Source organism: Passer montanus, unplaced genomic scaffold, assembly GCF_014805655.1.
Source record: "Passer montanus isolate IOZ18808 unplaced genomic scaffold, ASM1480565v1 scaffold15, whole genome shotgun sequence".
NCBI classification, from domain to species: Eukaryota; Metazoa; Chordata; class Aves; order Passeriformes; family Passeridae; genus Passer; species Passer montanus.
This window is the reverse complement of record NW_024362051.1, coordinates 1,042,898-1,068,367: the sequence shown is the minus strand read 5'-3', so window position 1 is coordinate 1,068,367 and position 25,470 is coordinate 1,042,898. Positions and strand designations below refer to the sequence as shown.

Here is a 25,470-nt window from a genome sequence, read left to right as displayed (position 1 = left end):
GAGCAGCAGGTGCTCCAGGTGGATGTGGAAGGGGAAAGCTTCCAATGCTTCCAGAGCACACTTCATCCCTCAACACTGCAAACCAGGGCTGCTTAGCACATCCAGCGTTTCTGACAACTGCACCTGAATCCAAGTGCTGTGAATGATCAGCTTATGAGAGGAAGAAAAGAGCATGAAACCACAGCAGTCACGTTGCCTTAAAGATATTCTGCAACAACCCCCAGTATCAAATGTTGCAGAAATTTACGATGCCAAAGGAAAGGAACACACCCAGAAATCCCTCCCACAAAACCCACAAATGCAGGCCAACAATGAACAATCTCAAATTATTTATTAGGAAAAGACAAAGTACTGTTTCAACATTCATACAGAACAAATGGCAATAAAACCAGGAAAATAAACTGTAAAAAGTAGGCCCATGACAGAGGAGTTGGTTTATGACAAAGCAAATGAAATCCAAACTTCACTCATGCAAACAAGCAATAAAGAATTATTTACAGTTTTGATGGGATGAATTACAGCATTGTCCATATTTGGGCCCAAATCAAATTACTCAGTGACATTTTAAAGGGATCTAATCTGTACATTCAATAATGAGAATCTATAAAAAGAAAAATAATTTAAACAATTTACAAGAGCTGTATTACAGATGGCATAAAGGCATCATTTACAAGAGCTGTTTAACAGGTGACACAAAGGTATTCATGAGTAATTTATGATGAAAAATTTGTAGCACGCATTTTTACATCACATCTTCAGTGTCTGAACAGTAAACAAGAAAGCAGAGACATACCATGAGTGCAATGTAATAGAATAAGGCAACTTAACCAAATGGCTCTTCGGAGAACTTCCATCCTACCAGGGTTTACAAGTTCCAAATCTGCCTCTCTGCTTTGCTAACTAAAACAAATACTTGAAGACAGCATCTGGTGATTACAAGGCCTGCATATGACGAGACAGTAAATGGAAAATTAAACGTTTGTTTGTTAAAATGCCAAAACTCAAGAATGTAAAAGTGCAGGTTACCTAAAGCCCTCTATACCCTAATACAAACACATTAATTTTCACGTTCTAGGTGTTGTAATTTAATGTCTCAAAACACTAATTCACTAGTCTTTCATAATGCACAATCTGAAACTAATACACCTCCTCCCAAAGCTTGTATTTACAATTTCTTAAACTGATGTCAGAAATATGAATTGTGAAATGTCAGCAATTTATAGCAAGGATTAGCAACCAGCACTCTATATTCCAGTTCATTTTATAGGCGACACTAATTAGCACACTTAGATTTTAAAATTACTTTAAACGGGTATTTCTGACTTTTCAACAGCTTTCCTAAACACTTTCAGTAGTGACTGACATTCTTGGAAGTTTTAGCAGAGAACAAATGCCAATTGTGTTCTACTCGACAGAAATTTGTGCAAAGAGCTACAGTAACAAAACAAGATGAAGGATAACATGGAAATCCAGCTACAAAAACCCATCTGTCTCCTGATGTGCCACGGGCCTCACATAAAGCAGCACGGGAAGCCACACCTGCCAATGACTTGCCACATCAACACACACAGTCCACACAGTCAAAAAAACCAACCCCAAAAGGGAAACTCAAAATAAGGCCAAAAAGTATTGGCAAATGATAAATTTTAAGTCTGTCAAAAGGACCAGGCCATAAATATTTTATTTACATTTTCTATTTAGAATCTTTATTTTCAACAAATGATTTAGCACCAGCAGGAATATGCAAAGTAGCACTACTGTGTTCCCCAGGCAGAAGACCTTGAGGCCAAATCTTGCTCATTAGTTTAAAAGAATGATTTACTGAAGTAACTACAGAGTGAGCAGGATTTGACGCTCAGTTATGCAAACTGAGATTGCTCAAACATATTCCATTAGCACATTAATAATTACAGACATATACAGCATCATCTGAGATGTTTTCAGAAGTGTGTGTTTTAAGAATACTTAATATGTTTTCCATGTGTGATGCAAATGAAACTAATAAAACAAGATTATTTGCAGACTTTGTTAACTTAGATAATTACTAATTTTACCACAGCTGACAAAATACTGGTAATGTACTTTGGAATACATCAGTAAAACTTTGAAGAACTTTGAGCAGGAATTACCCTTCTACACTGTGAAAATGCATTTTTTAAATCTCCCGTGGTCATGTCTGAGGACTAAATTCTCCCATTTTATTCACAGTGATTGTGAAACCCACCAGCTCTGACTGTGCATTAACGGGAAGTGAAAAAATTACCACACCCAAACAGAAACTGTGTGTCCCCAGCCCTGCACTGGGACCTCCAGGCCTTGCTCAAACACTTCCAACCTCACCCACAGATGTTTGTTCACTCTTTAACCTCAGCAAAGCTCTGTTACATATTATATGGTTTTTAAGCCTACATAAAAAGATGTAGATAAGAAAAAAAGAAGTGACAAGGGAAAGAATTAGTCTTGTTATAACTAGAACTGACCAGAACTAGCTCAACATGAACCACACTGACCTTCACCTCTGCTCTGAAGTCACTGCTTCCTCAGGATTACAGTGGTATTCAGAATATCAACAATGAAAGTGATATTTAAAAACAGGCTGACTGCAAATTTATTCATTAATGAAAATTACTGACTCGATGTGAAAGCCACCATCTAATCCTTATCTAGCAGAGATCTACTCTAGATAAGACTCTTTAATTAGTTCCAAACATTACAACTCCATTGATATTTTGAAATACTCAGAAATGAGAAGTTGTTTCAATGGCTCTGGAAGCAGGTGTTTCCTGAAAACCTGTATTGGGTAGAGACAAGGAGTATTCCAGCCCTTACAGGCACCTTGCATCTGTACTACCAACTCAAGTGCAAGCAGGAATCTCACAGTTCCACTGAAGGAGCAGATGATCCATCAGGAGAAGCCAGAGCTTTTGAACATACAGCTGAGGTGAAGTGGGACAGTGTGGGTGGCCCCTCTTCTTTCCACCCTGTAACTCTCAATTTTGAGCACCCCTTGGCAGAATCACACAAGTGCTTGAGGGAGTTTCAAACATCTTCAAAAGGCAGGGCAGACACCTGAACACACTCTGGAAATCCTGAGCAAACTAAGACACAGGGTGCATCACTGCAGCTTCTCTCTGAACTCCTAAACGTATCAAGACTTTACTAAAAAGAATGAAAAATTGTTTGTATTTAAACCTCAGCTCAGTTCAGTAAAGAACACTGAGGATGTTTTAATTCCAGCCTGTTAAATATTCAAGATGTATTGTAAGAGTTCCCCTTTCATTCAAACTGCAATTACCCAAGTAGACTCAGAAAGGTCAAAGTGGTTATGTTTAATAGCTTGGAATAACTTCACCTAAGATTGAACTTCTCTACCCAGAAATAAACAGTACTTATCTCATTATAAACTTGCATGATTTTTAGGGAGATAATGATACAATAAAACTGTGCATAATACTTGAAAGGACCAAGCTGGAGGGATAAGACCAAGAAATGCAAAATCTTTACCCCAAGACTAAGGGCTACAGGAACAGGAAGCCAGAAACCTGATGATTTATTCCTGGTATTTCTTGCTACACTGGATTAAAGGGATCATCTCCATGGCTAATAAAATTACCTGCCTTTTCTCTGGTAAGTAATATTGGTTAGGAAGCCTCATGGATAGAGTCCCAGTACCATAAAATTGGCATTATATGAAAAAAAATTAAAAGGCACTCACATGGCTGACTGAGCTGCAAATGATTACACATTCAAAGTGGATCTTACATTTTACTTTCAAGAACTATCACACAACTTTCCTCTAGAAAGTGGTTCCACTTGAGAAGACAACAGTAGTCCTGAGAAAATCCCAAATTTTCTCTACTGCAGTACATCACACTGAATCAACTCACCCTAAAGCTGCTTCAACCAATTAGCTCAGAGGAAAAGAAATGGCAAGGGTGAAAGTAAAATCAGACTCTGTCAGGAAAAAGCAACTTGCTTCAGTGACTCATATAAAAGAAACAAGCATTTTCAACCTGTTTACAAGAGAAATTAGAAGAAAATACATTAAGGCTTGTCTTGCAACTATTTGTGATGCCTATCATTTCTCCTGGTGGTAGAGTCAATCTTTGGAGACTCTGGTAACAAGTTCTAAGCTGACAGAAAATGAGATGAAACCCAAAGATGTGGTTTAAACACAGGACCCCTGGGCTTTACAGTAGGGCTTGACAACTGCTGTGGTTGCTCTTGTAATGAAGTAACAATTGTGCTGATAAAATTAGCAATAGGAAGCCAATTTTTTTAGAAGCTCAAGGGAAATAAAACAGAGGTAGGGCATACTTTTTGATTCTCACAGTAGTTTCTATACAGTACAGCTATTCAAGAATTACTCCATTTGCTTATTTTGTAACTCTGTACAGTTTACTTAAAAAATGTATGTTAGGTCACATCAACTTCAATTGGTTTAATGAACTATGGGTATTAGGTAATCATCTTCTATATGTGCTTTTGGTTAAATATCCAAGTAGCTTCTAACTACTGCTTCAAGAGGACTCTGAGTATCACACACAAAGTGAAGAAGCAATAAACATGGGCTAAAGGAACTGTTTCTAATGGAGCTGTAGTATGTCTCCTAAAGCACCCTTTGCAAGTAAAATATGCAGTTAGTTTGCAAAATTTTCAGCAGGCTGCCAGAATCTTCAGAAAATTAAGATTTCACACAGTTTTATAACCAAATAAAGGCTATTTTGATAGTCAATCCTAATTCAAAAGGAACAGTTTACAGCATTTGTAAAGACATTCTAGAAAAACTGTATTCACTTATTTTCTGAAGTGCTCTGATTTAGCATTACATCAGCTGAACTGTGAGTGTAATTTTTAGTTGTTTAATGTCTATAGTGAAACATCAAAGCAAGCACAATAGAAATGTAGTACAAGTACCAGGAAAAGCAACAATAAATGGAACTGTATTTGTGATTAGCATTAATGAACTGCATTAATGAGTTGCCTACTCTAAGGTACTGTACTCTTAAAGGACCACAGAAAATTTTAAAAGCAAAAACCTACGATGTTAGTTTGGGGCTTTGAATGTTGAGAAAGAGAAGACTGAAAACAGCACAGGAGTTTCTAACACAAGGGGGATGTATCTGTAAATATAACACAGCCATGCTGTGGAATACTCGAGCAATCAGCTTTAAAAACCTTAAACCCCAAGATATGAACGTGGTTGAGTCTGATTGCTCCCCATGCACTTACAGGAAATAAATTTAACAGGAACATATCACAAAATTGGGTAGCTTTTGTCCACAAAAAAATCATACAGCTACTGACTGTATAATAGTCCTGTAAGTTTAAGATCTCATGCCCTGGCTTCAGGACTGAAGTTATTGTAATAATCACAACTGTAAATGTTAAAAAGTCTACAGAAAACCCCAAAAATCAGTTCCAGAGTATGGTATGGATTTTATCCCAAGGCCACATTTTGATGAATGGTTCCATACTGCAAGTGCATTAAATATTGGTCCATTTGCTGCTGCAATACAAACTCTGATGTTGTCCTCAACTTCCAAAAACAAACTTCCAAATCCAAAAGTAACCTTTCAACTTCAACATCTGCCTAAATTCTGATAAACTCTTACAAAATTACAAGGAAATCACAACTTCAAATCAGTAGGATGAGGCAAAAATTCTTCCAAACCTCTACAGAAATAAGCCAAAGCATCAGAATTATGAGGTCCCATAATTAGTCTATTTTTAAGGATTTCCAATTCTCTCAGGCTTTAGGGTACCTTCACAAATGATGACTCATGATCATGAACTTATAAGGCTGAAAAAAAAAGTAATTCAGAAGGCATTTTGGAAGTCATGTCCTCAAAGAAAAAAAAAATTAAAAAAATCTTCCCCCCAAAACCTGCCTTCATTAATCAGTGAACTCATTTCCAAATCCAATCAAAGACAGAGGAATCTTCCCAAAATACCAGCTGAATCTTTCAATAAATTAAGGTATCTTCATGAAACCTTCAAAATATCAACTGATTAATCTGCTGCTTTGGCTGATTCTCTGTGTTTCTATTCTTCCCACTGGAAATTAAAGCATTAATATTATATCCATTACACATAAAAATAAAATAATTACTATGTTTACTGTGGGAAGCATTGTCTACAGTTTCCTCATCTTGTCAATGGTACCTGGCTGTCTTTTGTTTTCTGTAAGTACATATAAAACTTGTGCTCATAATAACAGTATAACTAATGAATTTTTTTAGAAATGTTTTTAATGAAAACAAATTTTCAGTCGTCAATTCTATATATAAACTGATGGGCCTAAAGCCTTGGGAATAAACCTGCAATAGTTGCATCCTGAGCACTTAAGAGTTTGGCATTCCTTCTTCTGAAATTTCTGGAAAGTTGTTTTCAGAGGATGTATTGCATATTAGAAATTCAGTACTGGCTACACGTACCAAAGAACACAAATAATAGCCACAAACAGCTCACTTGCCAATGCCCAGCAGAGTGAAACCCCGTTCCTTACAACAGCAATACTCAGTAGCTTAATCACTTCTTAAAAAGTTACAGAAAATCAGCTATTTTCCTCTCCCTTCCCCAGATTTAATTCCCATCGACATAAACAAGTGTCGTTCAGGTGGAAAATAGTTCAGTGTAGTGACATCTGGTATCTCAACTGAAATTTGGCAGCCCAAGCAGAGCACCAACAGCTCCAAAGTATCCCTGTTAAAAAAAAAAATCAAGTTTAAGTAGGGTATTAAATTCTGCAGTAATCACATTTTAGTGACAACAATCATCTCATGGATCAACGCTACAGAAAGAACACAATACACTTTTAATATATAATATTTCACAGTAATTACTTAAGGCTTTGTGAAACAAACATTTTATCCTTCTTATCTAGCTTGACTTTAGGAGGTTTCCTGCCAAGCCTCACCATACACTGCAGGACCTCTAAGAGAGGTATCAGTGACTCCTAAAGCATGGAAATCAGGTTTGGTTTTTCCTTCCTAGAGAAGCTGCATCTTTTGCTTCCTAAAAGATCTTCAATATCCACAGCAACATTATTCCTAAAGTAAAAGTGAAAAATTCCTCCAGTTATAGCCACACATCACACTTTTGGACTATCTACCTGCATGCAAAGAACCACGTTCTCATGTTGAATTATTTTTCCTCTGTGGAGTGAAATCTTCCCCCTCCTATAACTAAGAAGTATTCAAGTGTTTAGAATATACACTTGACCAAACGTGAGTTTAAAATTTACCCAAGAAAAATCTGAAGAGGGCAGAACTAACAAGGAACCATTCCACTGACACAGTGGCCATCAGAACAGACTGTCAGTCTTGGGATAAGCAATAAAGGAAAGGAGTTGTGAAAATCAACTGAAGGGAAAGGATGGAACGCTGTAATATTTTCAGACCAAGAAACTGAGGACAAAAATTCCCACCCCACTGCCCAGGAGCTGCAAGTCAGCAGCTGTTGCACCTGTAATTAACACTGACTGCCTGTATTTCAACCAAAACAGGTTAAAGCTCTCAGCACTGCACACTGATCCAGATGGCAGAAGCTGCCCAAGAGCAGGTTATTCTCAAAGCATAAAATCATTACAACAGCTCTGAGGGGTCTGTTGTGGAATGAAAACAGGCCTTGTCAAAGCAGTCTTGACTTTCAAGACATTGCTCAAGCTCAGCAGAGAATAATGGAAGTGTTTCAAAGGGCCAAGCTTTACATTTCTGCACTCTCTGAAACACAATACTTACTGTTGTTTCCACCCAAACCCAAGGAAGACTGCTGACCCTTAGCACAGAGTTTAACATTTACTGTCCCTCTCCAGAGATCCACAGCATGAACTGAGAAACCCCAAAGTGACTGAAGTACTTCCCTGGCAGAAAACTGTTCCCAGAGAACCAATTCAGCAAGACAAACCTCCTCTTATTTCTAATATTTACTGAGCACTTGGTGCCTCAGGATATCACACATGAGAGCTACTCAATAGAGGAATTTCTGATTTATGGTGAAACAGTACACAGAGATAAATGAGCCACAGCATACCTCATGTTCTAGGAACAAGGCCTTCAGCTGACCTTTTGACCAGTAATCCAGTGCATATGCAAGAAGCTTCATTGACAAAGTATTCACACGCAGAAAGTTGCCAACAAACACAACTCTGTTTATTTTCTAGAAAAAAAAAGAAAAACAGCAAAGGATTAAGTCTTTTCACTGTTTAACACAGCTTTGAAAAATTAGGCTATGAAAGAGAAGACTGTCTCAAGCAAGGAAAAAACCACAGAAAAACCAAACAATCCACAAACTAAAACATGGTTCAAAATTTAAAACACAGCATACTTGGGGAGAGGGAAAAACAGTGCAACCCTCAAGAATTAAAGACAAGTAGCATTTGTGTTTCAAATTAAGTGAACATTTTCAGCAATTACACCAAAGAAAGAAGCCAGCTAAGAACGAAATGAAATGAAAGATAGTTCTGTTTGGTAGAGAAGACTCAATGCCTTCATAGCCCTGTACAATGCTGCTTGATCCATATGCAACAAGGCAGCACTGTAAAGAAGCCGAAGGCAGCAAGACATGACAGATGTTCCTTTCATCTTCAGCCCTCGGTGTACCTCAGCCTGACATCACACTGAGAGCACTTGAATACTGCAAGTGAGCTGTGAATTTTAATCCAGTCAAATGTAAAAAAGTGAAAATTACTTAATATTCCCCATTAACTGAAGTAAATCCAGCACTAAGTGAAAACATTAAACACCGGTTTAATGACCTGAGAGGAAGAGCCAAAGAAAATGTAATTGTGTTAGTCCTTAGCACAGAGCTTTAAAAGGCACTTAACTTGGAAATGATCATTTATTTAATGCAATTATTACAATAACTAATATGACAATTCTGCAGTCAAATGTCTAATATGCAACTGTTTTTAACCGTCTTGATTAGTTCCCAGTGAAGACAAAGTAGACACATAGTTAAGACACAAAAATGTAATTCTGCTCCACTGCAAGAAATCAAAATAATTGCATTTATTTCATTTTTAGTCATCAGTTCACGGTATATATACTTTTTGTATCCCTATTAGCTACTTCCTATGGTTTGTAGTGCTGTGACATAGCTGGAATTAGACCAAAAACCACTCAAATAATTGCATTTATTTCATTTTTAGTCATCAGTTCACGGTATATACTTTTTATATTCCTATTAGCTACTTCCTATGGTTTGTAGTTCTGTGACATAGCTGGAATGAGACCAAAAACCACTCGGAATAAAGGTAGTTTGTGCAGTTTACAAGTTCTGATTTGTCCTCATTTACTCCCACCCTTAAATACAAATTGCATAATTTGCCTAAGACATGTAGAACATACTTTCAACTTCACCTTAAGCTTTGCCATAAAGCAAAAAGCCAAAATTAACACTCACAAAATTACCTTCCCCCCAAGTCAGACATGAGAGAAAGATAATGAAACTGAGGGAAAAGTTACAATATTAAAACCAGAAAACATAATTAATCTAGCTCGTAAGCAAAAGCAGGATTGCTGCAGCTAACAGGGCTGTTGGTACTTCTGAGACAATCACATGCAAAGATTTTAAGTAGAACTCTAAATTCAGTTATTCATAGTCTTCTCCAAGAAAGCTATTATTAAATCTCATTTTATCCCAAGTTTGTTGATAATGAAGGAAGAAATCCCTGCTGCTCAGACTCTCATGACTTCTATGCCTAAATTCAGTATTCTTCCACAGGTTCTTGGCTGTCCACACTAATACTGAACACATACTGGCTCTTTTTTGAACTTTGAGAAACAGAAGATGGCAAGAAATCTTTTCTGTATCAACCCGCAAGATGAGAGGTGTCAAAGCAATTTTAAAGTCTCAAGAGCTAGCAAAAATGAAAAATAATGTTTATCTAGAAACAAGGCTTTGATCAGAAGATAATTTCAGCTTGGAGAAACTGCTGGAGGCCAAGCAGGACTTTCAGTACCTTAAATGCTGCAGTTGCTCAAGTCATGTGTTTTGAAACCTCCAAGCACAGATTGTCTCTGAGTCCATGTCTCAGGGCTGGATGCACCAGGTGACCCTGCCTTGGCAGGGGAGTTGGACTACATCATCTCCAGGAGTCCTCTGCAACCCTAACTGTTCTGTGGTTAAAGTACCAGCAATTGCTTCAGAATGTTCTGACTGTCTCTGGAGAAGTGGGACAAGGATATCTTTGCCAAAGGGGAGGGTACCTGAGGAGCTTTGTTAAAGAATGGAGCCCAGAGCCTGCAGTGAGCACAGGATGGGTGATTGTAGGCCCAGCTCAAAGCTACTACATACATTTCCTCATTTCATTTGAGAATGTATTAAAAGGTTTAAAATTATACACCATTTTAGCAGTCATTTCATGTGAAGACAAATAACAGAGCTGTAGAGAGATCATTTCCTTGTCAGGTTTTACCTCATTTACTGCACACATCCGGGCAATGGAGCCAATGTTATTGGTAATGGTGACCAATATGGCTCGAGCAAGATCTTCTTTACTGACAGACTCCCTCTTCTCTTTGTAGATCATATTCCCAAAACTGAACAGGAAAAATGGCCGTGAGTTACAAAGTGATTCATGTGCATTTGAAATAATTTCAAAACAGATTTTTTATGCTGCAACAAAACCTATGTCTCATGTTTCCTCTTTGAGGAACTCGCTTTTTAAGTCTGTATTAAATACAGCAATTTGACACTACACCTATATTTATTCCTTCACAAGAAACAGTCAATTGTGTTACAATAACAGCCCCCCAGCAAATTATTTTTGTTCAGATTGTTGACTTCCATGAAGAACCGCCTACAGTAAAACAATTTTATTTTTCACAGAAGAATACTCTGCAAATCTAGTAATTGTAAATTAATTCACTGTTTGATTGGTAAATCCTCCACTTCTCATGCTTGCTTCCTCACAAATACCTATCCATTCTTCTATTCTCAAAGTAGGAGAAAACCATGAATTGAATGCTTTATGATGGAACACAACCCTCTGAAACAAAATGAACAATGACAGAATGCAATTTAGGTTGCAGAAATGAAGAGTTCTGGATCAGAGGGGCACTTCCCTTACCATGCACAGCACAAATGAAAAGACAAGAACCCAAAGCTACGTGTGATATTTTACCAGCAAGGACTCTGAGACACATCTAAGTCAGCTTGGAGAGCAAGAATCCCAATTATTCTAAAAACTCAAAAAGCTATTAAAGCCCTTAAGGATCTTAAAGAGCAAATGAGAACAGAAAGTACCAACATAAAGCAAGTTAAAACATTATTGACTGAAGTGTAAAGTTCACACATATTAAAACCCCTCAGCACATGGTCTCCCAGGAGGCTTGGACTCAGGTGGCTGGAGAGGGAGAACAATTAAGTTGCCATGCATTATGACTCCCTATGGAATAACAGCAAAGATTTAATGAACACTCTTATGTACATATTAGTTTCGCTTTCAGAGTTTATTCTTCTTATCTTTTGTAAGGGTAGTAAAGCTGTAATATCATCAATAATATTTCCCAATGGAAATAATGTGTGACAAAAGTCCTCTGCTGACGACAATGACATTCTCATGGTGCAAACTGTGTTCAACAGCCCTCTTCAGTGAGAAAAGTAGTTAAAACATTACATGAGGTGTCTGTAGTGACAACCTGGTTTCCAAAAAACATTAGGAATTGCTCCACGGTAAGAGCAACACAAAAGCCATCTCCCACTCACCTTCCATCTAGACAATGGCTCTACTAAAAGCCTTTAGGAAATATAAAAAGAAATTGGTACTTTTTTCCCATCTCTTGGACTGATTTTGACTGGGACAAAGTTAATTTTCTTCCTAGTAGCTGTGTGCTGGTTTTAGCTGGGATAGTTAATTCCCTTCATTGTAGCTACCATGGAGCTGTTTTGGATTTGTGCTGGAAACTGTTGATAACACAGGGATGTTTTTGTTACTGCTGAGCAGTCAAGGCCTTTTCTGCTCCTCACTGCACCCCGACCAGTGAGCACAATGGGGGTGCACAAGCAGTGGGGAGGAGACCATCCTGTTCTGTTCCATTTCTGTCCCGTTAAACACTCTTTATCTCAACACACCAGTTTTATTTTTTGCCTCCCAGTTCTCTCCCCCATCTCACTGGAGGGAGTGCCTGAGTGGCTGTGTGGTGTTTAAGTGCCTGCTGGGTTACAGCACACCACCTCTGCACTCTGTTCCTGCTATCACCTCGTGTTCCCTCTGACTCACACAAAGCTGTGCATGAAATACCTCAGGAGGTTTCTTCAATATTGACCTAGCAGGCACCTGCACTTTTACGTGGCTTTAAACCAGCAGGAAAGCAGAGGATACATATTTTTAGGATAAAAATGTAACTTGACTACAATAAAACCTAGCAAAAAAGTAGTTCTCTCTGCATGGATAGTTTAAGCCTTTTTTTTTGAAGCTCCGCAAACCAACAGAAGAATCCACAAAAAGACTCCTGCTTACCTGGATGCTACAGCCCATCCTGGTAAACCAAATCTTTCATAGTCTCCTCCATAAATATCCCGAACCAGCTTGTCAGCATGTGTGCTGTCTCCTTTGGATGCCATTTCCAGAGCTTCTTCAAAACTTTCACAGCCTGTCAGCAAACTGCATAACCCAAGGAAGGTCCCTCCACCTAGACTAAGGACAGAGAACACCAGTTGCTTTCAAACAGCATTTCCTTACATGAAAGATGTCATTGCCCCATGGAGTAACCACCCCAACGTAGGTTTTTAAATTACCTTGTTCCAGTTACTCTTTTATAGTTGTCTTTGGAATGGACTGATAAAATACTGACTCCTGAACCAATGTTTACAACCAGCAATGGGTATGGATCATCCAGGTTAAAAGGCATCTTTTGGCATCTCTCGGGATCTGAGGCATTTTCAAAATAATAGCACTCTGCCTGGCCATTGAAGCTGACAGAGTCTATGTACAATAAGCCTTTGACAAGGCAGTCAAGCTCATCCAGTTTGTGCAGCTGGAGGTTTCCAATCTGTGTTAAGAAAGAAAAAAAGACTGTGGCAACATGTTCTAACATTGCACAAATGCGCTACAAATTTAGGACTATATTTGTACTGCCCAGCTTTAAGAAGCTATCTCATGTGACTAATTCAGGAATTTCAATGCCACTATAAAGCCAACAGAGAATTCAGACCCAAATTCTGAATACATAAACTAGCAAGTTAATCTGAGTGTAAATCCAGATCTCAGACCTGAATCAAGAAGAGAGACACAGTGTAAGTAACTGCTTTAGCAAGCTCAAAGATCATTTTTGAGATACTAAGACATTACTCCATTGAAAAATTAACAATATTTTTCATCAATTCAAATCAATAAAAAAAGTCAGCAAATACCCTAGAGGCCCCACTGAGTGTCATCTTGGTGGAACTCATATCTGAAAATCAGTTCAAGGTTTGTTTGGTTCCTCCCCCTCTTACAAGTCAAAACAGTAATTTCTAAGATATCAGCGTATAAAAAGCTCAATGGCATTGTACTAACTATCCTTGCAACTTCATTAACACTCCAAGGATCACAGGAAAACCACAGGTCAGAAATTCTGCAGGACTTAAGGCTCTCTACAGCTCTTCCATAGCTCTGCATGTGATATTTAAGCTGCCGTTCTCTCGTAAAGCACAGAGACAATTAACTGGTGCTGTGGATTCCAGGAAGGCTCTAACTCCTCAACATACTAAAATTAGTACTAAAACATATTAGAGTTCTTCAGTTTTTCAAAACACAGGTTATTTTAGCCCATCAGCAGCAATACTGTAGCATCAGCTTCAGGCAGAGGCAAGCCAGGTACCTACTGTGCGAAAGTCTTCCTCGAACTTGTAGGCGCCACCGCCGGTGGCACAGAGCACCGTGTGTAGTGTTGAGAAGTTTTTGTTCCTTCCCATTTGGATAAAGGTAGGCAAATCATGAGTTGGGAACCGAATAAAGTGCAAGTTTCCTCTTCGAGCAAAAATGGTTAAGTCTTTCAGCTCCAGGTGGACATCCCGAATGCCAGTGGATCCGTAGGCGACGTTGGAAGTCAGGTATTTGCGGATGCTCTTCAGGCTTTCCACTTCCTCCTGCTCCTCCTCTGCAGTGATGTCAATAGGTTCAAAATAGGCAAGTTTGACCAACGTTCCCCCAATGTCCATGCCAAACCATGGGAAAGCTGTGAAGACACAAGAATGAGCCGTAAGGTTTGTGGAAGAGCAAAAGCCACACATGGAGCCACACACTGACCCAGGCTGTACTTTTCAATAAGACAAACATTAACAACAAACCTCACAGGAAAAAAGAAGTAGCGCTCATTTCAGTTACCTGACCTTAAATATCTCTCTGGCCTCATGTAAAAATGGAAAAATGAGCAACTCTACACATTTAAATGCTATAAGGTGCTCAGAAAGCTCAACTAAAAACCCCCAAATTATACCCTATCTTTCAGACCAACTCATAAACAAAATTCAACCACTTTTTCTTATTGAGAACAAAGGATTAAAATAACCTTCACTTCTAAAATAACAGCTCTGACGTAGTTCAGCACAAAGACTGCAACGCACACTTGAAGAAAGCAGGTTACACATTTCAGCTGACAACAGGGGCAGCCCAGGTACTCCTCCTCTAACAGTCCCTCACTTAATGTGGTTGTTGAGAGGAAATTTACTTGCATGCACTTTAAAACTTGACACAGTTAAGATGCCCAACTTCTATCTCTTGAAGTTAAAGGGATGACAAAATGTCCTATTAAAAAGTGCAAGCAAAGAGAAAATTAGTATTACTGAATTTAGGTCCCATTTTCTGTTTTTTGTTTTTTCGGTACCTTGGCTTGGAAGGGGGAATTTCTGTACTACAAAATAACAACAATAAACCACAAGTGCTTTGCCTCTGTCCCTTACGTGAGATGACTGCAGTTCCTAAAAGGGACTTTGCCTATGACATGCAGGACCAAAATTTGAATATGCCTGTATCAATAAATATTCCTAAGTGCAGTGAAACAGCTACTTAGAAACCCTACAGCAAAGACAACATCTACAACTGAGAGCTTTCCCACTGTCATTTCCCAGAAACAGTTTAAAAAGGATCCTGGATATCCAGGTGGGAAGATATTCTATTTCCTAATTGACACTACAACCTGCTTGGTTTTGCCTCCTCTTTTCTGTTTTACTGTTTCAATTTATCACTTCAGATGCAATTTATATCTTACAGAAGCATGAAACTCAGGAATAAAACCAGGAACATGTTAATATGCTTATCATGAGCAAGATGCAATTACATTGTATTTACATTACCAGTGGGATCTATGCTTGAGAAGAATGACCTACCAAAATATTGTAATTTATTTAGGCAAGGCTGGCTGTGTGTCAGTTTATTTATTGAGTGCTAAAGTTAAGAAGAAAAGAAACTTCAATAATGCCTCAACTTTCAGAAATCAAAAGAATATTGTCCGACATTAACAAAAAAAATTTAGTTGGTTATCTTACTTTGGAAAACTAAACTTAAATACAAAGGTCAATTCTGTGAGAAAAATCTAGTTTGAAGTGGAAATGAAATTCTGTAAACCTGGCATCTTTTCCATAAAACTGAGGGCTAAGCATAAGACTAAGCATAAAGACACACATAAATTGAGTTTGTGACTGCACGCTAGCCTTCTTCACCCTCATAGTATGGACATAAGAAAATTTGTATCTTACTGTTTGACCAGAATTAGCTGAAGATTTATTAAGTGACCTCACCAAGTTTCAACCCCCTGCCATGAACGGTGTCACAAGAACAAAACTGAAGAAGGGCATGATTCACCCAGCAGAGCAGAATGTGCCTGCAGGACTCAATCCAATCCATGCAGAATTTAATCAGGACACCCCAACCCAAGCACTACCTGGATCCTACCTAGTGAGTATACTGAGATCTGGTCCTCCTAACAGGAAAGAGGGGGGAACAGCTGAAAGTTCATGTGATGAGCTTAAGGATGATTTGGTGCAAGTCATGCCTGTTTGCCAGAAGATCCACTCCATCCCATGTTAAATGATCCAAAAAGCTTTTGCAAATACAGCATTAGTCACGCCTCTGTAAGTTCTTAAGGTTTATGGATCTTGTGCACCAAGTAAAAACAAGAACAGCTGAACTGTACGTTTATTCCATCATTTCAATGAGAACACATTTTATGTTGAAAAATGGGATCATGCTGTACAAGATCAGTTTTCTGGGTTAACTGAGTGATCTGAACAGCCATTTACAGAATTTGAAACTGAAGAAATAGGTCAATTTTCACCTGCGACAAACCCCAGGAAGTTTTACGTTTTTCGATTGAAAATTTGTCAAGATTTGGCTGGCAAGTATATTGCTCAAGTTTCATTTGCAAGGTGGAGGAGTTCTGACAAGCAGCTGGGCCCACGTACTGTTAACTTAGTCCTTATACCAGCAAGAAGGTGTTACACAAGGATTCTTGTGCATGCAAGCCACTCTTAATTGATTTAGATGGATTTTATTACAGGTGCAGCCAGGAGAATGAAAGCCATTTTGTTTTCCAAACACAGAAGGGGATCTACATACACACAAATGGCAAGGGCACAGTCAGTTGGGACTGCAAGGATACAAAATTTATCCATGCCTGAGCTGTCCTTAAATAATAGAAATACACTGGTTCTCCTGAATTTGAATGTAACTGTACATGGACACAACATGGAAACATCATGAACCTTCCTCCTACTGCTGCAGGTTTGCTTAGGGCAGATCTTGGCTCAGGATCCATCATATCTGGGTGCAGGGATACATAAATGGCTCTACAAAAGGTATTTTTATACTTGTATTTGTGGGTCATGCTTCTCTGAGAGATTTAGGAACAGAATGCCAGCAGAAAAACCTTTAGAAAAAATACCCCCAGACATCAGCTTGATCCCTTCAGCAGTCACATTTACAGAAATATGTCTGGATGAGGCCAATGCCAATTACACAACCTTTTTTTTCAAGCTGACAGGTCTGCAGACACTAGGTTTGAAGACTTGCACAACTCTAACCATCATTCCACAGCTTCAATCCATGAGGAGAGTCAATTCCCCTGCACTAAAGGTGGACTTTTTCCACAGCTCTGTGGGGATTAGATAATTAAAAGATTTTTTTAGCTCTTCCTCTTGACTGTTATTCCCAGGAATATTCCACAGAAAGTGATGCACAGCTCAGAGTTATTCCTTGCTGAGAATTTAACTGCTATTCACAGAACAAATCCAGGGCCCAACTTTTCAAGTTCAGCTCCTCTCTGCAGTGGTCAGTAATAATTTGAAAAAAGGAAAAGTAAGAATCCAGGTTTTTATTTAACAAGCCCAAGTGCCTAGCATAAACTACACAAAATTCTTTCAAAAACACCCATTTTGCTTTTAGGAAGTCAGGCCAGGCTCTACTTAAGAATACACAAAATACAGATCTTTACTATCCAAGAAGAGACAGATACGTGAAGTAGAACACTAACTGGGAAGTCAAAACCCATATGGTGTTTAATGTGATACTTCACACCAAATTTAACTATCTTCAGGACACCAAGTGGAGTACCATAACATACAACTTCCTTAATTACAAATCCAGATTTTCTTTCACTTCCCAGCTCTGCCAGGAGCCACTGTGGTCCCTACCTAGACACAGCAACCAGAAGCCCTTGCAATAAAGCAACAGATTGCTCAGTACATGCTGTGAACACAGCTCTGAGGGGCAACCTGCTCAGAATTAAAAAAACCATGATCTTTAAAAGGATTCCCTAGAGCTGCTTCCTGCAATTAGAAAAGTACTTCCCGCAAGGGAAGAGTGCTGTGGTCATGTAATGATGGAGCAGCTCTGCTGAGTAAGAAAACCCATGCTGGTGTGGCTGTTGCTTGTTATTTAAACCTTAATCATCTTTAGAGATAACACAGGGAAGCCTCATTCTCTTGTGTCTGCACTTCTCAAGTTTGTGTTGTACACAGTCAATGGCAGCAGTGTTAAGGTTCCTTATATCTTATCATATAAGCTCTTTATATGCCAAATGAAATAATTACAGTACATGTCTTGTTTGTGCCAATGCAAGCACAAAGGCTGAAGTGTTTGCCTTTTCCATGGCTTCTTCAGGGGACCTTCGAAGCTTTCCACCCAGACCATACACTTGTATTCTGATTTTGTACACCTGCTCTGGATTCAAAGCTGCAGGAAGTACACACTCAAAGACTTAACTATAACCCCCTTATTCAGTCAAGCATAAGATTCCTCATTTTAGTGTTCTGTTTGTATTTTACTTTTAAAAACTGAGAAACAGATTCCTGTCAACCTCTTTCCTATGAATGTAATGACATATTTGAAACACAAACACCTTTGAAACACTTCATTTTCCCTGTAAGATAAAGTAATGCTCTGGGTCAATCCTGTATAAATTTAACAAGAACCAACCTTCAAAGAAGAGTAGCTAACTCCTAATTCAAGCTGGGAGCTTGGTACCATGGGGAAAAAAAAATTTCACAGCTGTCAGTGACAGCAAAGAACAGCCTACCACATTTTGTGTCATCTCTGTAAGAAAGCTTATGCATTATTAAGAAATAAGACTGTTGCACTCCAAGTACAAACACAGCTTGGGGAACAACTGCCAAGGGGTGCCACAGTTCATGATGCTACACAGCCTTAAAATACAAGAAAGGAAAATGATCATGAAATCCACGAAAACTAAAACTTATTTCTGCCAGCACGACAACAGTTCTTGATGAAAGTAAGCAGTATCATCAGTTCTGACGCCCAAAACTTATCTAATTCAGCCTAGTACATAGCCTTTGGTACCAAAACTAACCTTGATCCCATTCTTATCTAAATACCAACAAGGCAAACAACTATTTAAAAGTTCTACTGAACTATTACACAGTTAGTGTTTATAAACACGTCAACTAAATGCATTTTGCTGTTTCTCCAAATACATTTTCTTATGTGCATCCATTCTTCCAGCACTTCCCTAAAACATCAGCATGTAGGAAAGTGCAACCTGATAGCAATTTTAACAGCTTAATCAGCTGGGGGGCTAAGGCAGCTAATGCAAGCTATGGGACAAGTTAAGAGAAAACACACCAAAGCTTGCTGGACTGTTAAATTAAATGGGATTAACCTGAGTGCTGGACAGCAAAATGCCTTTGCTGTGCTCATGAACACCAATCTACGTGGCCTATGAGCCTCTACAGAGCAAAACTGCACTTAAGTGTCCTTAGTCCTTGAGACACTGGAGTCTGTCTCTCCTTAACAAGTTGTGTAACAGGTTTTTGGTTCAAATATCCCAAGTCCAGCTCAAAATACATTTGGGCTGGACAGAATTACCATGCAAATTAAATGTATCTGACACACCCTGGCACATCCTCCCATTTTCCTTGTGGGAAAACTCCATCATGCTCGGCAAACTCCCACTCAGCCACCTCTGATCACGCTCCAGAACAGCCCCGTTCACAGTGGGAGGACAGGTGGTAATGGGCAATTACTGTAACTGCTCTTCATGGGCTGTATCACTTCTTCAAGTGGGTACCACATAAAGCTTAATACAACACAAAATATCGCTGCTTTCAGCTTCTCCCTCCTTGCTCATTCTGGTAATTTTGTTGACATTTCAGCAGCCATCTCTTTGGGGATAGGTGTTATTATGGTGAGATACAGAATGCAGAGGCATAATTTAACACTTAAAGATGCAGTGTGTATAACACTTTTAGTATACACTCTTCCTGGCAGTATTAATGCATTATTAGAAATACATTTTTCAACTGCAATCAAGTGAGAGCCTCTAACATCTGCTATGGGCTAATAATCAGCTTTCAAGGACTAATAAGAAAATGCTAGGATACCAGAAAACGATGCAGCAAATTCCATGGGGAAAAAAAAAATCCATCTATTTATACAGGATTCTCCATCAATCCAAATGGATTTTTCATCAATTTTACTACACTAATCCTCCACGTGTCCACAATCATTACATGCATCCATAGAACCACACTGGAGAAAATAAACTTGAAATTTTCGTATTTCCTTTAGAGTGATGCAGGATTTTGCAAATCTCTGCAATGTACATTCATATATTAGTGTGTCTCAATTCACCTCAAGGCAAATACAGGCATTTGTTCTCAAACTATTCTCAATAAACAATCGAAAGGAATAAACTGCAAAAAGTAACACACACAGTGTATCAAGTACTCGAAGTCTCTGCCTTTGCTCCAGCGCTGGGTGACACTCAGAGCCAAGAGGAAGGGTTCCAGCTCCCCTGGAGAGCACAGCACGCTGGCACAGCGCTCTCGCCTGCCCCCGCCAACATGCACAGCTCTGAATGAGCTCCTGCTCTCTTCCCTTTGGGCAGATCCCACACAGCAGCACTTCTGCAACACTTGCTGCTCTCACATTTATCATCTCAACCCACAAATAACCTTTGGAAATTTCCTTGAAAATTGCCAGCCCTTCTTCCCCATGGGCATTTCCTCAGAGGAGCTATCAGGCAACTGCTGCTTGGAAGGTTGCTCTGGAGGTCATCTGGTCTGACCCCTCTTACACCAGCAGGAAAACTGCCAACACCAGATGAGGTCAGCTACAGCTTTGTCCAGTCAACACTGAGGCCTCAGAAGTTTTTCAAGAATCCTCCAAGAATGGAGACTCCGCAACCTCTCCAACTCCCACTGCTACACTGACTTAGTACCAGGTTTTCCTGATTTGAATTTCTCTTATCTGCCTTTAAAATGCTTGACTCCTCTCATCATCAGCAGATGAGATTTAAATAGCCCTTTACTAGCCTCTTTCAAGCCAGCCAATGTCAGAAGCCACGTTCCACCAATTCTACTGTGTTTCTCACAGTTTTTACTCCACCAAATTAGTGACAGCATTAGTCAGGTGAAGATGTGGAAGGGAGGACCACACAAGCATGTGTAGGCAATGTACCCAGATCAGGAACCCCAAACTGGTTTGGTGTTTCCATTTTACCCTCACCTCTATCATTCCAGGCCTTCCTTCCTGATGCTAAACACCACAGATAAAATACAGGTAGACTAAAGCAATCTGCTCAATTCTATGCCGCAGGTTCTTAAGTTAAGTAACAATTATCCATTTTCCCCCAGGACCACATCTGGCTCCATCACAGATGATTAGGTGCTCACTTGGTCTACGCAATGTACACTAAGCAATTGTGTTGAAAAGTGTCTACAAGTGTCTCAGCCAAATGATTTGTAAACAGTCTGTAAGTGGTATTGTGAGCCCAACTCAGCTTTCATGTCCATGTGAGCATTTAAGCCAAACTGACAGCAGTATTTGGGTACCAGAGACCCTGAACATCAATTTTCATCTTCAGAGCTTCTGTGGATCTGGTCCTCTTCAAACATTCAGCTGGTCTCTTAGTGTGATTAACCACGAGCAGAAATCTGCAGTCTGAGTCTAAAGTTCACTGCCTAAGAAACTCTGTGCTATTATCTTTTAAAAAGTCACCAGCTCCTAAGTGTGTTCAAGAGTCAAGAAGAAATAAACAATGTAGTTTGACACTCCTCCTGCTTATGCAGTTCCAACTGTTTCTAATTCCCATCGTGAAACCAACATCAAAGTTCAAATTCAAGAACTGGAAGAGTGCAGCTACAACTGCAGCATATTTGAGCAGTTAAAACTTCCTGGTAACATTTGCACTGTTATTTAACCATGAGGTTTAAATCCACCCCTACAGAAAACAAAGGCTTTGAGGTCCAGCAGACACAGTCCTGAAATTAGCAGGTTTCTACAGCAGGAGCAGCCATAGCCTCCCCATTCCAACTATCAAACCACTATAACATTTTACAGCCAGCTACTGCTGTCTTGATGAGATTTCTTAATATTATACCAGGGGAAAAGAATGCTGCCTGAACTTTACTCTTCATAAACATCATTAGAATCAATTCAGCAATTTCCACACACTGGCACTAACAAGAGGTGATGGTTAGTTGTGTGCTACAAGATACACATTTAGGGTTTCCCCACCAGACCACAGGAAACAACGTACTTTCAAAGCCTTTATAGCTATTTCTAGAGCTATGCTAATACTTCCTGTGTTAAATACGTGTTTGGTGATTTTCTTCTTTTTGGGCTGCTCAAAAAATAAATTTAAAACATCAAGTTCTAATACCCTGTCTTAGCTGTATGCTGCTCATTAGCCAGTCACGCTGTATGAACCACACGAGGCCTAGAAATTTGGGACCAGCCATCTTTTCTACACAGTAATCATCCTGAAAGAAAGTCCTTAAGTATGATGGCAAAGAAAAACATGCTAAACTCAGTGGAGCAAAACCTGCATTCCTTTCAGCTGAGGCACACCTGTATGAGCTTGACAGGTGTGTTGCCTTGCACAGCTGTGCATCTGCTACACTGAGAGCACATCAACTGCATATAGATTAACCACACTCAACCCAAATCTTTCTTTCCAAGAAGCAGCTGCAATCTTAAGACATTTTGTTTATATTCACCTGAGTCTGAATCACGTTTGTGCCCTTCAAAACAAACATGGCACTCCAGAATAACACATAGCAAAAAATATTATTACAGCCGTGATTATTAAATGGGAGCACTCAGCGCATTTTAATGAAAGAGTTATATCCAAATATTAGTAAATATTTTAAAAATAATTAGAAGTTGATTAGCCCTTAAAAAACAAAACTGCAGCAACAGCAGCCACCTGCGCAGATGCTCAGCACAGCGGTTAAGTGGCTCATCAAAAAGCGCACCCATCCCCAAGAAACTGATTATATCACTTTCTATTCTAGTCCTGCCGACGCCAGCACTGAGGATCACCTGAACCCCGACACCTCGCTCAGAGGGACGCACAGGAGCGAGACGCGTCTCTGCGGGCATCTCCCGGATCCATGGATGGGCACCGCCCGCCGCGCGGCCCCGCGCCCCCTCCCCCGGCCCGGCCTTACACGGCTTCTTGGCATCCTTGATCTTCATGGCGCTGCGGCGGCGGCCCGGCTCGCTGCCGGCCGGGGCGGGTCTCCTGCCGCTCGCCTGATGGGGCGGGCAGCGGCGGCGGAGCCGCAGTCCGGCCGCGCCTACAGCTCCCGGCGGGCCCCGCGCCCTCACCCCACGGCCCGCCGCCAATCGCCGCGCCCGGGCCGCGGGGCACGGGCACTGACAGGGGCACGGGCACTGACAGGGACACGGGCCCCGGCCCCGGCCCCGCGCCGCTGTGACAGCCTCAGTTGCAGCCGGTGTCGGGCCCCGGGGTTCGCGCTCTGCGGGGCTGCGAGAGCCACGCGATTGCTGTAAAACAAAACGGGCACTTGGCGTTTGTTTTCATTTCCCCTCGCTCGGACTGAAGTGATCTCTCAATTAAGCACCGGAGCAGTTTGGGAAATGGCTTCTTTCCAGTGCCTGGACTCCAGTGACGGCACCAGTGACTTTATTTGCCTGGATTTAAACTCTTCCTCACCTGGTGCAAGAGGCTGATGTTTACTCACACAATCAGTTGGAAAACACCTCAGATCATTGAGCCCAGCCTAGCACAGGACACCGTTTTACCTAGACCAGAGCACCGAGAGCCACATCCAGTCTTCCCTTAAACACCGCCAGGGACGGTGACTCCACCGCCTCCTTGGACAGCCCATTCCAATATCTAATGACCCTTTCTGTGAAGAAATTCCTCGTGATATCCAACCTCCCCTCATGGAATTTGAGGCCGTTCCCTCTCCTCTGTCCCTGTTCCCTGGAGCACTGCCTGACCCCCCGGCTGTCCCCTCCTGTCAGGAGCTCTGCAGAGCCACAAGGTCCCCCTGAGCCTCCTTTCCTCCAGGCTGAGCCCCTTCCCAGCTCCCTCAGCCTCTCCTGCTGCTCCAGACCCATCCCCAGCTCCACTCCCTTCTCTAAACTCGCTCCAGCCCCTCAATGTCCTTCCTGAGCCGAGGCACAGGGGGACAATCACTGCCCTGCTCCTGTAGGCCACACTATTCCTGGCACAGGCCAGGATGGCGCTGCGCTGGCAGGATGTGGTGAGGTCTCCCACCGACTGCTCACAACCCTGGGCTTTCCAACAAGAATTCATCATGGGTTTTTCCACTTTTCTCCCCTCTCCTTTGTGAGGAAGTGCTATGTAATTATAGATCAGTTACTGTGACCTAGGATGAACCTAAAAGCTCTGGTCTGGGAAGAGGATTTGAGTATAATCTTTGTGTTGGAAGCTGAAGTTTCTTTGTGTCTGGAGTTTAGCTTTGGCAAAAGTCTCTTTTGAAATAACTGTTCACAAACCAAGGAAAGACTGAATGCTTCCTGGGCACGAGGTTTACTCACAAACCTGTTGTGTAAGGACAGGAGCCTTGTCTTTTCACCCTCCATTCCCCCACTGATCCTAAACATGTAAAACCTGTAATATATTTATTGTTCATTTTAATTCAGAATCTTACATTAAAAATACAAAATTCTCATGTGAATGCCCTTTCCCATTTATCATGTTTCCTTTCTGAAATATCTGAATTTGGAAAACTTACTCTGAAGTCTTCTAAGTGTTCTTTTTCCATCTTTTAAAGGAAATTCTCAGTGTATTAGCAAGCCTGCAGAACTTCTCTCTTTCTGCAAGCTATGTGTAATTGTGGAAATTCCCGTGTGTTACTCTTAAAGTGAGGAAATTTTGGTGTGGTTTTGTGGTTTTTCACTGCAGTGTAGTTTACTATTGAAACATTAAACACAAGCATTTACATACATGTTAGGGAAAACAAGAATTTAGCTGCCTGGAAGTTAACTTGCTCATAAATATACATAATGACTGAAAAAGAGTCTTTAATTTCCTGCCTGTCACCAGACTGTGCAGTGTGGAATGTTTGGTGCAAAATGAGCTATCCGGTGTCTTGCAGACATCTCTGGTGGGGATGGGGAAAACAGATCTGCAGGGAGATTTTTTATTACCTTAATTCTGAGGCATTTTTTCCCAGCACTGACACTGTGACTGTTTCCTACACACCTTCTAACTCTAGAGGAAATGAAATACCATCCCTGGGAAGTGCTGGTAATAAATATATGCATGCAGAAAAATAAGAAAAACCATAGTGCACAGCCTGACAGCTGTCTGATTCCTGCTGTGTTGGAACAGGCAGAGAAGTTCCTGACCCAGCCTTTCACTGAGGAAATGATAACTCTCCCTTTCCAACAATGCAGATTCACTGACTGCTTTCCCAGCCTCAGACTCTGTCAGGGACAAAAATGCATATTTTGTGCATGGGTTTTAGGAGCAAGTTCTGAATTTTTATGCACTGAATGCCCACTGTACCCATTGTGTCAGGCAAACCCTCTTAACTCTTGTGAAAAATCAGAATATATAAAGGCCTCTGTGATAATGAATGAGCTAAGGGCTGTTCAGTTAAAACCAAAGTCAGCAAATTTGAAGTTTTGGTTTTTTCACAATAAGCTGCAGTGTTTTATGTGAATGTTACAGCTAGGACAGAATATGTGAAACAAAACCTCCAAAAATGAAACTGAGATCAATGCTCAGCTATCTTTAGTCCATCTCA

At 40.3% G+C, this 25,470-nt stretch overlaps 1 protein-coding gene across 3 annotated transcripts; it reads right to left on the bottom strand.

Annotated features, from left to right (window-relative positions):
- Positions 1 to 312: 312 nt before the first annotated feature.
- PANK3 (pantothenate kinase 3) lies at positions 313 to 23,009 on the bottom strand. Of its 3 annotated transcripts, none has more exons than XM_039701191.1 (7): positions 22,894 to 23,009; positions 13,813 to 14,165; positions 12,745 to 12,998; positions 12,467 to 12,643; positions 10,421 to 10,544; positions 8,035 to 8,160; positions 313 to 6,705 (listed from the first exon to the last, which is right to left on the bottom strand). In XM_039701191.1, exons 1-7 carry the CDS (start codon positions 22,919 to 22,921, stop codon positions 6,655 to 6,657), a joined length of 1,113 nt encoding a protein of 370 aa, XP_039557125.1. In that variant the 5' UTR covers positions 22,922 to 23,009; the 3' UTR covers positions 313 to 6,654. The 3 variants fall into 3 exon arrangements, with proteins under 3 accessions (XP_039557125.1, XP_039557124.1, XP_039557126.1); XM_039701190.1 differs by having other exon boundaries at positions 22,799 to 22,930; XM_039701192.1 differs by having other exon boundaries at positions 22,766 to 22,900.
- Between the last annotated feature and the right edge of the window lie 2,461 nt (positions 23,010 to 25,470).

Excerpts from the sequence above, each read along its gene's own strand:
- PANK3 (XM_039701190.1), bottom strand. The coding sequence starts at position 22,838 with ATGGATCCGGGAGATGCCCGCAGAGACGCGTCTCGCTCCT. Across the intron at positions 14,166-22,798 it reads CAGAGACGCGTCTCGCTCCT|CTTTCCCATGGTTTGGCATG; the intron begins GTGCGTCCCTCT and ends GTGTCTTCACAG. Across the intron at positions 12,644-12,744 it reads AAAAGAGTAACTGGAACAAG|TCTAGGTGGAGGGACCTTCC; the intron begins GTAATTTAAAAA and ends CTCTGTCCTTAG.